Genomic DNA, 12,497 nt, shown 5'->3' on the forward strand with positions numbered 1-12,497 from the left:
TGAATGAGAATTAGTTAACATGTAGTCACAAAGTTGCTTATGGTTAGAAATATGTCTAAAGTGGACTATCAAAATAAAGTGTACTCATACTTTCTATTACCTTGTCATTACAAAAGAAGATGTTTATTGTTGCTGCGTAAGTGTTTCTAATACAACAGCTGATGGCAAATTTGACATCTTTCTCTTTTTCAATCAAATTCAATTTCTCATATTTGGAAAAGTTATTGTGGATTTGGGTCAAATGGGAAAGCCAAAATTATATTTGTTGTAGTTTCTGTGAACAAGTGATGCTGTTAACTAATGATGAACCTGGAAAATGACCCTTTTATTATGTTTTGTTGTGCAGCCATTATCCTCTTCATGTTTTATGGTATATATGTAGTCAACTTGATTTTATTTCAGCCGTTCACGGCATCATTGACGAGCGTGATTTGTTATCTCAGAGGTGTCTGTGTTGCTGTAATGTGTTGCCTGCCTTGAGGGTAAACGTGCGAATGCGCTAGTGCGTGTATCTTATGCTTGTTTGTTCTCCGTCTATGTCTTTCAGGTCAGTTGTGTTCACGGGACCATTTGACGTTACGCTTCTGTCAGACCCTCCAGTGGCTCGGCCGATGTCAAGCGCCTTCGGTCCGTGCAAAGTGCTGCAAGACATGCGGGCTGCCATCACGGGGCAACGATCGCATCGCAAGTCGCTGAGATGCAGGAATGACTGTTGTAAGCCAAGGAACGAAAGATTACACAAATACTCAAAGCAGCTATGGACAGACTGGTCTGGTCTGTTGCAACTGAACAACAGTTCATCAGGGAGCTACTTTGTCCCTACATCTTTAAACACATACAGTATAAGAGGTGCTCATTTTCACCCATCATCTCAGATAAGTTGTAGTAAAACAGGTAGAGTGGACCATCTTTCCATCTCGCTATTGACCGATGCAGGCATGGTTTATTTTAGCTCATTTTAGCTCTTCCGGTTTTTCATGAAGTCAATGGTTAGGTCTGCGGTTCATACACGCACATGATATTTTCATCTTTTAATCAGTGGCATAAACTAAAAGAAGCTAAATGGGACTGCATTAAACGTCATAGCATCGAACAAAAAACTCATCTACTCACTAAACCGCTTTCAAAAAACGTGTCCTGTTCAAGGTTGCTTGTTTCTATTTATTTAAGGTCGAAGGCAGATCAGATGTAAACCAGTAATGAAGTACCTGGTGCTGCAACATAAACCGGTGCTAAAGGTAGCGAGCGCTAAGCTCCTCACTCAGTCTAGTGTTGGCTGGTACTTGAATTCTATACACACTATTTATAGTACCTTAATTTTACATGTCTGTATTACCCTTGGATTAATAAACATATACACAGAATAACAGTTCAGTGTACCACTTTGCAAAATGTATACGGCGTAGAATAGCTTATCTGCTTTCGTAACATATAAAGGATTCTTTTTAATGCAGTCGTTATATTCCTCTAGTGTATGATATGATACAACCGTTAGAGACATCAGTTTATAGAAAAACTGTTGAGATGTTTGTCAGGTACGTGAAATATTACACTTAGTGATTGTTTAGTGGGGTTGTTTTTGTCTTTTTTTTTACTACATGACCACTAACCGCACACGCTCACATCTGCATTTCTGCAAAGTTTCCCGGACAAACACTGTTACGGAGCTCAGTTCACACAGAGGTCACTTTTAACCCAAGCAGCTTTATGTCGGTCGACGCTTCCTCTCGGATATATTTTCGTTGGTCATCACGTCGACTTAAATGTGCGCCAACGAGTGAAATCTATTTAGGTTACAGTTTGAGCAGATTCCCATTTAACAGCTGCATACCTGCCGCAAAAATCTACCAAAAGCGACTGCACCTTACGTTTCATATTCTCTCTAACTCGATTATATGTTTCGCTTTATCACAGTTCGTATATCGTTTGTTTATTTTGTGAAAACACATTTTTTTTCCTGCACTCACTTTACTTTCAACACTCGTTCATCCAAGGGCCGTGTTCTAGCTGCAGCGTTCATCATTTGTTCATGTTGCTTTGCTTTAATGATTCAGTTACGAAGCCTGCGCTGCATCACTAACAACCGATCAACATCAAACAGCAAATGCAACATATTTCGTTCGTCAAGTTGCACTGAGACATGTAATTAACTTGTAATAATCTTCATTTTGTTAAGTGTTTGTTTAGGCTTGTAATCTTGTGGACTGTCCAGTACATGTAGACATGGTTAATACTTTACAGTCAATTCCATTTAGTTAACTATCAATGAGCAATATTTTTGTTACACTATTTATTCATCTTCGTTAACGTTAGCTAACAAAAATACAACCGTTCATTGTTTGTTTATCTTAGCTCAGGTGCATTAAATAATATTAACAGATACAAGTTTAGATTTTAATAAATGTTGAAATTAACAATAAGATTAATATATGCTTTAAAAATATTTTTCATTGATAGTTAATGGAACCTTATTGTAAAGTGTTGCCTAGATGATTCATTTTTTTAAACATTAATACATTTCGGGGGAATGTGTCATTGTCATATGAAATATTATTAATATTGCACTTCTGTAACACCTTTATTAAATGTTTTTTTTGTAAAGGAAATGTTTTTATTCATTTTTTTACCCAACGCGCCATAAAAGATGTCGAATAATTGTTAGTCTTGAGGCTAGAAAACAACACTAATACATAAACGCATTAATATATATTAAATAAATAATAAAATACAATAAAATAATCTCAATTAGGCTAGAACCGTAAGTATGTGTGATAGCAAAGCGCAGCGTTTCGTCTGATTTCAGACTCATTCCTTCAAAGGTCGTATTGCTTAGCATGTTTCGCTAATGTGAACCTTTATCAAATGAAATCCATTATTTGAGTGGGCTATGATTTAAGTATAAGTATATAGTTTGAATATAAAAGAGTGAGTTTTCATTTAAGCTGTCCCTGGGCATTGTGAGTTACTTAAAAATCCAATTTAAAGAGAAAGCAATGGAATGTTTCAGGGTACATTTTATCATAGGGGTCCTTATCTGACCTTTTACACAGCTATTGGTTATTAACTGCTCTTGAATAATTGAAACAGAAGCTATGGCGTTAAGTAACTGTGAAAGCGGTGTTTACTTGTTTGCTTTCATACCGTTTCGTTATTTCGTTTGATCAGTGGTTCGGTCCAACTAGCCAATTAAAACCTCTTGTATCTACATCTGATGGATGACAGTTACGATGGTAGTTATGCATGTGATTCCGTTCGCTTGTGCCCAAAGTAGCTCTGTCTGAACACAAAGCTTTGATTCTTCTTCATTAAAAGACTTGCCAAGAGTTCATGCATTTCCTTGCATCCAATGGCCTTTTAGTCTTCAAAAGAAACATTGAACTGCAGAGCATTCTCTCAGAAAGAGAAACAGTGCCTCCCCATGGTTAACGATAACCCCTTCTGTATCAGTACCTGCTCACAGCATTTTAATCGGAAATGTAAAAATTAAATAATAATAAATTTGGCACAAGTAAAATGGTTATGCAAGTGGGTTAATGTAAATTTTTCTTATAAATTGCTCGTGAAAAAAGGAAAACTGTTTTTATTTGAGTAAGTACAAGGTTTGTATCATGAGGAACTAGCATTTCACCAACATTAGTAGATTTAGTGCCAATAAAATGGATCAAATGATTCTTGTTATATCAATTTTCTCCTGTGGAAAGTAAAGCTTCACCGTCATTGGACTATATCACATAACATTACAAAGAGGTGCACCAATTACCAGAATTAACTGCGAATTGGCAGAACATCATAAAATCCACACCTTATAATGTATAAATATATTAGCGTCTGCTAAATGACTAAATGTAAATGTAAATGTAAATATATATAGCCTTTTCAGCAAGTGCAAGAGTTTGGGATTTAAGGGCCATTTAAAATCCCCCATTTATTAAAATCCAGCCAGGCTATTTCACCAAACTAATTTTAAGAGTGGAGAACAACATGCTTCGGGAAGTCTTGAAGAACCCCGGGGTGGCGAGAACGTGTCTACAAGCATCTCTTGAGTGTGAATGTCACAACATTTCTCCTAGTCCATGTAAGAGACCTTCCAGCACTTAAGAAACTGTAAGATGTTCCTCCAAAAGGGGTAAAGGGATGCATTTCATCTGTACAAGTGAATTCTAGTATCCACATGACTTCTTGTAACAGACAAAATAACAAAAACAACAACAACAAATCACCATAGATGCTTTCTCTTATGATTGAACAACATCAACAGACACAACTTTCTTTTATTTAATGTTTATTAACCATTGCACCTTTAGGAAAAGAGAAGCACCCTAAAAAATTACAAAAAATATTCTTCTTCAGTTTGATTTGTTTACACAGTTTACCAAGTATATTACAGTTTTTTTAATGATTGCTTATACATGCCTTCTGAAACTACAAAGCAGCATTTTTTCATTTAAACATGCTCGGCTTCGAAGCAGTTCAATTACCTCAAAAAGGTGGTGATATTAACTTATCTGTTTTTAAAACATATTGAATTAATACTTTAAACGAAGCTGGTTGCCTGAAAATTTTAAATCGGCCCAACAATTTTTTTTTTATTTCTTAATGTCTTAATTTTCTTTAGTTATTACAAGAATATATATGGTAGGGTTGACCATATGTTATATACATTTATTGAAATGTATTTGTTACTTTTATGTGATATGCTTATTGCCCTTTTGTTATGTGATTTGTTGACTATTTTTTACTAAACTATGGCAAACACTTCTTTTTGAAACTATTTTAACCCTTAGAACCCTAACTCTGTACTTAAACAGCCATTCAGCCATTTTTACACACCGAAAATTGACTAAATGTAAAACGCTCTTTTGCTTGTTCAGTGAGAAGTGGAGTGTTCAGAAGTACATACATGCATGCAAACATACACTGCATATACAGTAGGTATATGCACAATTGATAAACTAAACAATAATAAAAAAAACTGTAATAAGAAATTAGTTACATCCAAAGTCTAGATTTGTAAATCAGGACAGCAGTAGTTCCAGCTAACACTTGTTTGAATTCCCTCTTCTGCTGCAAAGTACATTTCATCATTTCAAACAGCAACATACGCATAAGCGTAAGCATCTTTTAAGATCGTTAAAATGAAAAGAATTATACAAATTTCCATATTCAGTTACACGCTTTTAAAGCGAACATTTGATCCGCTATTTATCTTTTACATTCCTTTGCACTGCCAATCAAGACAATCTGATAGGATTTCAAGTTTAGTTATGGTATTAATGTTATAATCTCGATCAGTCAGCAGCTGTTTCAGTACAGTATGTGATGATTTTTACTGTTTCCCCTGCTGCTCAATGGCTCTCCAAACCTCACCGTGAGGATACTGGTGCTTTTGCACAGACTCTTCCAGCATTTGACAAGAGTATCCAGGGTCCTGAAGATTTAAAAATGCACGATAATAATGACACAGAATGCTGATGTCCTCTAATTTTAATTTAACATACGTCTGTCTGAATGGAGCTATTTCTTTTCTCTTTTTTATTTTACGCAAAAAACACAGAGCCGCGTGACATTGTGATTTTAATGACGATTAAGCACAAATATTGAAGCATCAATCACACAGGATTCGTTTTTGGGATGTGTATGTGAACTAACTGTTACTTCAGATGTCATCTACAATGTTTTTTTTCTTGGACAGGATAAGCGATACATTGAAATTGTTAAAGTGCCCCTATTATGGGTTAGGAAAGGTCCATATTTTGATATGCATGCAAAAACACTTTAATTTTTACGTTATTTGCTCAACGAATACCAAGCAATTAGTCTAACAATTAATTTTTCCAAATCTCTCCTTTGTGTGCCAAGTAACTAAGTAACAAAAGAATAAATTTTGCACTCCATTCAGACCAAAGCAAAAAGACAAACAAGTGGGTGGGTAATATACTATATTGCTATACAATATTGTGTCTATTGTGCACTTGCTGACAGATCAAATTGATCCTTTATTATTTAAATAACTATGCAGGAAGATATATTAAACATAAGATACATTAAACAATATATACATGGTATTAGTATCAGTGATTACAGTTTATTCACAGTTGTTTTTCCACCAGTTGTTGTTATTATGCCAAAAAGGTTAGAGGTTTTGTGAATTTAGTTTAAAGATTTAAATTTGTGTTTAATGCTGTGAGAAAATGGGTAAAAATTTCAAGAAATGCGTGTTAGCTATTCTGAAAATCTGCAATTCAATAGAATGTCTGGGTATACTACAGAGAACAACTGACTCCGTTCAGACCATCACAATATTGAATAATAACTTTGTAATGTGGCCTCAGGTGTCAGTGATTTAACAAACAGTTCATTCATCTTTATTATAATGAGATGCATTTTTTTACTTACCTTTGGTGGAATGTAGTGGGCATTTCTGATAATGGTGGGGCTTTTAAAATGTTCATGAAGGTGATCCACATACTCACACATCCTTCAAAACACACAGCAAGAAAAAAGCTCAGTGAAATTACTTTTACTTAAATTACTTAAAGCTTTCCAGGTAAATTTTTAAATGTTAAATGCGAGTTACTTAAAAGCTGGTCTGGTCATCCACACGCACACACTCAGAATTTCAGCAATCATAGATACTTGAAACTTTTTGTCAAGAAAGATTTAGTAAAGTAAGCGTCCTTCAGGTCGACCAATGCAAACCAATCCTGGGGCTGAGCACATTTGGTAATGCGATTCTGCATTAACATTTGAACGGAAGCTTGTGAAGGGCCCGATTCAAACCCGCACATTCAGTACTGGCTCAAGGCCACCTCCTTTCTTAGGCACGATGAAGTAAGGACTGTAAAACCCTGACTGGCTCAATTGCATCCTTTGCCAGGAGGGCAGCAATCTTCTCACACAAGACTGTCACTGAAGTCTCAAGAACGCCACTGAACCTGGGAGGCTGCCCAGTGAACTGAATCGCATAACCGACTGGGATCGTGCAGATGAGCCATTGCAACCGGGTTGGGTAGTGTAAGTCACGTATTCTCCACCCAGCCCTGCTCCGGGTGAAGGACTGGTGCTGTCCTCACCACTTCCTGTAGAGCAGTCTCTTGCTTCCCTGGGCCTCTCCTTCCTCGCGAGCCACGCCCATACCAAGGAACTAATCAACTCGCAGCAGCCCAGGAAAGCATTGCTGCCAATTCTGGGTCCGAATTGGTGGTGGCCATGACCCCATCAAAACTTTATCCTCACAGGACGATCGCCCATCCCCCGATGCTGCTATGGACGTCTGATCCTCTTTCAGTGCACCAAATGAAATGCTGCACACATCATAAAAATCACCGGGGAACCACACAGAACAGCTGCCGCAGGAGAAGTGAAAGGTCTGCAGGGACTGGCCCGACAGACATGCTCTCACTGTAACCCTCAGATCACTCCGAGCACTAGCCGATGGTTTTTTGTTGGTAGCACAGAGGGAGGCCCTCGAAGAGGTGCAACCATACCCGTCCGGTGGGGAGCGGCTCAAGGTGCGTTAACCACTTGCCAAATTCATGCCATTTTCTCTTGATCAGAGCGAATCAGGGCTCAGAGCAAGACCGCAGTCTGTTGTCAAGACATAACTCGTAGTGACTAACAGACAGGGAACTATTTCTTTTAGTATGGATCAAAAAAAAAGTAGCATTTGTTCAAAACACATACTGTACCTATTATTTAAACTAGCAGACACTGAAATGTAGTCAAATAAGATAAGGTGCTGAACAAGTTCACACAGTCCCACACCTCCAGCATGTGGACAGACAGGAACTGCAAAGAAACCAGGACACACGATTTAGAATTTTACACAAATCTAGAGAAGTAGATAATCATTCAAAAATCATTTGCTGCTAACATCAACATTAGATTTACCATTAAACTTGGCAGCCATGAGTATGATGGCAAGGTTTTCATTTACACTGCCCACCCGACAACTGTCAATCTGAACAAACTGTAGAGCTGAGGCCTGGAGAAACTGCTTAAACATCACCCGGTTATGGCACTGAAAACAAACACACAAAGATGAACTGAAGATACAGTATATATCTAAAAAATTAACAAGAAGTGATGGTTAAAATTCCTGTTATACTTTACTTACTGTCATGTGTTTCTATTAAAAAATTACACCTGAACAAACATAAAAGCATAAAATATGCTTTATCCCCACACAATGAACAATAGTTTAGACCAGGGGTGCACACACTTTTTCAACCCGAGAGCTAATTATGACATGACCGAGTCAAAATGATCTACCGCCCAACTAAGAATGCAAAACACATTATTTATAAATATATTGAGAATTATTTTTATATAGTATATGCTGGTGTACCTTGCATTACTGCATCAACCTATATTGCACAATACAACTGTACTCTTTTTTTTTTTCACCCGGAACGATGCGTCAGTGGCCGCTCTTGCCTTTGAAGTTAGCTGTGTGAAAAATGACTGCTATCCGGACAGCTGGGATTTTAGTTCCTTCACCTTTCTCCTTCTCAGCTCGCTTTTCGGAGGGAACTCGGTGTCATAGTTTTTATAAACAGTCTGAAAGTGGCGCTCCACATTCCCCTTCTTCAGAAAAGCAATTGTAGACTGACAGATGAGGCAAGCGCACTTCGAAAATGACATTGTGAAAAAGAAGTCCTCCTCCCCCTCCGTATGGTAGTGGTAGGTCTTCGGCTTTTTACTTAGTCCAGCTTTTCCACTTTTTATCCCCTTTCTTACTCGCTAGCTTGCTAGAGTTTTGCAGCACTTAGCGCAGTTGTATGCATTTTTTTTTTTCATTGCCATGCAATCTACCCACAATGCCTTTGCGATCGACGTAATGGGCACCCCTGGTTTAGACCCATACTTCCATAAAAGTATTGTCTTCGCTGAAGAAAGAAAGTGACCCAAGTTCGTAACGGCATCGAGGTGCCTTTTCAGTTTTGTATGAATTCCTTTTAAAACACCCATGACAGGTAACAGAACAGGAGAGTTTAATAAAAGTCAAACAGCAAAAATAGTGAGATATATAAAAATAGTAGGTCCTCTCACCTGCTCTCCAGTGGCGACTCCAATACCCAAGGGTGCAAGAGCCTAAAACAAGGCAAACACCCTCAAAACCTCAATAACTTGGTTTAAAAGGACAGTAAAAAAAATTATGTCATTGATTACTTTTGACTTGCAGATTTTATTTGATCTCAGACTTCATTAAAAGCATCTTAATTTGTTTTCTGAAGATGAAAGAAGGGTTCATCTGTTTACCTTAGAGATGGCACCATGACCTAAAACATCATCAGGACACGTGGGCTCCTCAATCCATAGAGGCTGAAACTCTGCCAGCTTGGATACCCAAGTAATTGCTTCATGAACATCCCATCGCTGGTTGGCATCAATCATCTGACAGATAAGAGGACTTGTAAACTCTCCTTCCAAACCTACCCTTTAATTCTTAGTTTGGACAAATTTAATGTATAACTGAACTGAAATATTACATGGTTGAAGCATTTTTTTTTTAGAGTATACGCATTTGACATTACCAGGGTGTTGTTTGGTCCAATCAGCTTCCGGATAAGGCTACATCTACGGATGTCATCCTGCAAATCAGCCCCAACCTTCACTTTGAATTTAGTCCATCCCTGGGCAAGGGCTTCAGAGCACAGCTACACAAAGCAAATCACGTCAAGTAAACGATTACGGGCTGAGTGTTCACAATAGAAGCCAAAAACTGCCCAATGAGAAGACATGCCTGGGTTAGTTGTTGGTCAGTGTATCCCAGCCAGGCACAGGAAGTGGTGTAGGCAGGATAGCCTTCCTTTAACATCTGCTCCTCTGTAGAGGTTAAAGTTATTAGTTTAAAAAAAAAGATAGTTTTCCGCACATTGAAATTACAGTTCCAAAAATGTATTTACAAAACAGCGTGTGTGTGATTTCAGTAATCATGTGTCTTTGTTTTATTGTCCTGAACACATCAACTTAATTCTGGTTAAAGGACTGAATAAAAGTGTTTACTAAAAAATCTTGTAGTGTGCATTTCTCTCTGGAAATATATAAATCTCTTAATAGTGTTTATGAACCTTACCTCTACTTTTCTGTCCGGTTTTTGCTTTTACCAATATATCTAAAAGAAAAAGAATTGAAGACGCGCTCTACTGTATACGAATGCAATATAATTAACAAATCCAAACCATCCTTAATGGCCTCACCTAAAGCTTCCTGCTCAGTCAGTGCATCGGTGATGTATCTGAAATCAATACAGCTGACCAACTTTGCAGGATCCTTTGAGAGAGGATTCATAAATACGTAAAAATAAAAAGGGTGCTAAACAAGCAACGCATTCGAAAGCATTTAAAGGTCTTCTTGTTTTGTCCGACGTCAACGATCAAATGAATTTTGCTGCAATTTAAAGTAATATTTCTTTGCTTCGCATCTTAACTGCAGCACGTTCATGTAAGCACCTAAGAGATGATTTTAAAAATGAATACTCACCATGTCAACAAGAAGCTTCCACAGGGGCTGCAAAACATATTCGTTATGGCCTTTAATGATATCCTGTACTTATTCGTTCTTGCATAATCTGTTCAAATTGATAGCATGTAACCAAATACGTCTTTGTTTTCTCACCTTGCCCTCCACTCGCGCCCATAAATCCCAAACAGCATTCAGAATAGCTGCTGTCGCCAGCTGGATTACTCCTTTTTCTGGTCCAATCTATCAGTACATTTCATTTAACTATACACAAAGTCTTAAAAAGGAGTGGAGTACCAGTGCTGGTGTTGTGATACTCACCCATCTCATCTGACCATCACTGCTCAGGAGTCTGTAGAAGCCTCTGAAGTCGCTGACTATCTCCTTCAAAGTCTTCCCGACCACCAAAGTAGATAAGGCTTTAACTGCGCATACCACTAGACATCAACAGACAGTGGTCAAGCTCAGTATAAACTAGTCCAAAACAATTGTATTGAAATTTCTTTCATAATTTGGAATTGATGAATTCAAATGGAAATACAATACAAACATGAGATAATATTATTACATTGCGCAAAACCAATGCATCACTGCAACCACGTTATAGTTATGTAACTGCTTTATCTGCATAATATATATATATATATATATATATATATATATATATATATATATATATATATATATATATATATATATATATATATATATATATATTTATTTATTTTTTTTTTTATTATTTTTTTTTATTCAATATTTCATATATTTCAAGTAGATTTGGATATCTGACCAATATGCTTTTAAATGGCTGATACAAAGCTTAAATATAATTCAAAAGTAGCACAACACCTTCCACTTGTTAAATACGAGCCTTGTGTTCAAAATATTCACATGAATCTAACTTCAATATTTTTATACAATGTTCCTATATGGACTATGGCCAGGATACTGCGATTACCAAAGCTAAACTTATATTCTGTGGTCAGCGAACCACTTTTTTGTTAATTTTAACGTGTACTTTAGATAACCGTCCGACCACGGCCAGGTTTACGCCTTCTAGCAGATGCAGTCAGGTGTTAAGTGTCTACTTGATGTCTCCTGACAGGAAAACAAACAGCTCCACACCACCATACACACAGCTTCTGAATCAAACATCACGAAGACATACAACACAGCTAGATTTGCTCATATTTACCAAGGGTGCCAGTAATCAATAGAAATGCAATCAATAGAAATACAACAAAATTGCTGATTTGGAAATCACCAACAAAATTATTTTTAATTATACAATTATTTTAATTATTATTTTAGACGCTTATTTTCGCCAAGTAATGAATGAATAGATGTTGTAATTTGTGAAAAAAAAGCGACATTTTATTTACTTATTTTTTTAAGGCTTCGAAGAAATAAGATATCCATACGTTCACGCGGAGTGAACATTTATTTGACCACACGGTGTCAGTCTCGCGTTGTTATTAAAATCAGAGGACACGGTCATGTGACATAGTTGTAGAATTGTTAGATTTGTGAATCTCACCGATTTCCGTCCCTCTTCCTACAGTAAAAGTCAGCCCGTAGCCCTTCAGTGCAGCAGCCGAGTCCGTCTCGAGAACAACATAAGCGACGGAGTAGTCTGGATCGGTGTGCTGCAATCAATCACATGGACACTCAGTGTAACGTAGGCTTTATTGCTGGTAACCGGAATAAACTCCACGTAGAGGTGAATTTTTAGTAGGCCACGCACCATTGCATCCGATCCGTGTTGTTCCAGTGACGTCGGGAACCTTACGTCGCGCACCGACACATTTATTATTTTGCTTTCCAACATTTTGTTTGAGCTGTAAACTTTGCACAGACCCGCCACTTGCTGACTGCACTTGTCTCTAAAGACTCCGCCCGGAAGAATGCCACGATTGGCTCTTTGACAGACTGCAGAAATGTGATTGGCGCGTTTGGAATCACGTGATCACGAGAAACGAAACTAGAGCTGGCGAATATACGGCGTTCTGTAATAAGACGGAGAAATCAAGTAA

At 37.4% G+C, this 12,497-nt stretch overlaps 2 protein-coding genes across 3 annotated transcripts in view; one reads left to right on the forward strand and one right to left on the reverse strand.

The window, feature by feature from the left end:
* Window positions 1-2,601, forward strand: part of LOC122348951 (A disintegrin and metalloproteinase with thrombospondin motifs 7) — a 50,771-nt gene extending 48,170 nt beyond the window's left edge. Inside the window, exon 24 of the mRNA XM_043244858.1 lies at window positions 548-2,601. Within this exon, the coding sequence (XP_043100793.1) occupies window positions 548-696 (149 nt within the window). The 3' untranslated portion in view covers window positions 697-2,601. The remainder of the gene's footprint in view (window positions 1-547) is intronic.
* A 1,664-nt stretch (window positions 2,602-4,265) lies between these two features.
* Window positions 4,266-12,412, reverse strand: enosf1 (enolase superfamily member 1). Of its 2 annotated transcripts, XR_006251389.1 has the most exons (16): window positions 12,209-12,412; window positions 12,002-12,110; window positions 10,786-10,901; window positions 10,621-10,707; window positions 10,486-10,512; window positions 10,203-10,275; window positions 10,079-10,117; window positions 9,746-9,828; window positions 9,537-9,659; window positions 9,262-9,396; window positions 9,052-9,093; window positions 7,891-8,020; window positions 7,689-7,788; window positions 6,578-7,587; window positions 6,397-6,478; window positions 5,381-5,428 (listed from the first exon to the last, which is right to left on the reverse strand). XR_006251389.1 is itself a non-coding variant. In XM_043244859.1 (15 exons), the coding sequence occupies exons 1-15, from the start codon at window positions 12,290-12,292 to the stop codon at window positions 5,327-5,329; spliced, it is 1,332 nt and encodes a 443-aa protein (XP_043100794.1). In that variant the 5' UTR covers window positions 12,293-12,405; the 3' UTR covers window positions 4,266-5,326. The 2 variants fall into 2 exon arrangements, 1 of the variants encoding a protein (XP_043100794.1); XM_043244859.1 differs by lacking the exon at window positions 6,578-7,587 and having other exon boundaries at window positions 4,266-5,428; window positions 12,209-12,405.
* Between the last annotated feature and the right edge of the window lie 85 nt (window positions 12,413-12,497).

The sequence above is a fragment of the Puntigrus tetrazona genome, chromosome 7 (genome assembly GCF_018831695.1).
Source record: "Puntigrus tetrazona isolate hp1 chromosome 7, ASM1883169v1, whole genome shotgun sequence".
Classification (NCBI taxonomy): domain Eukaryota; kingdom Metazoa; phylum Chordata; class Actinopteri; order Cypriniformes; family Cyprinidae; genus Puntigrus; species Puntigrus tetrazona.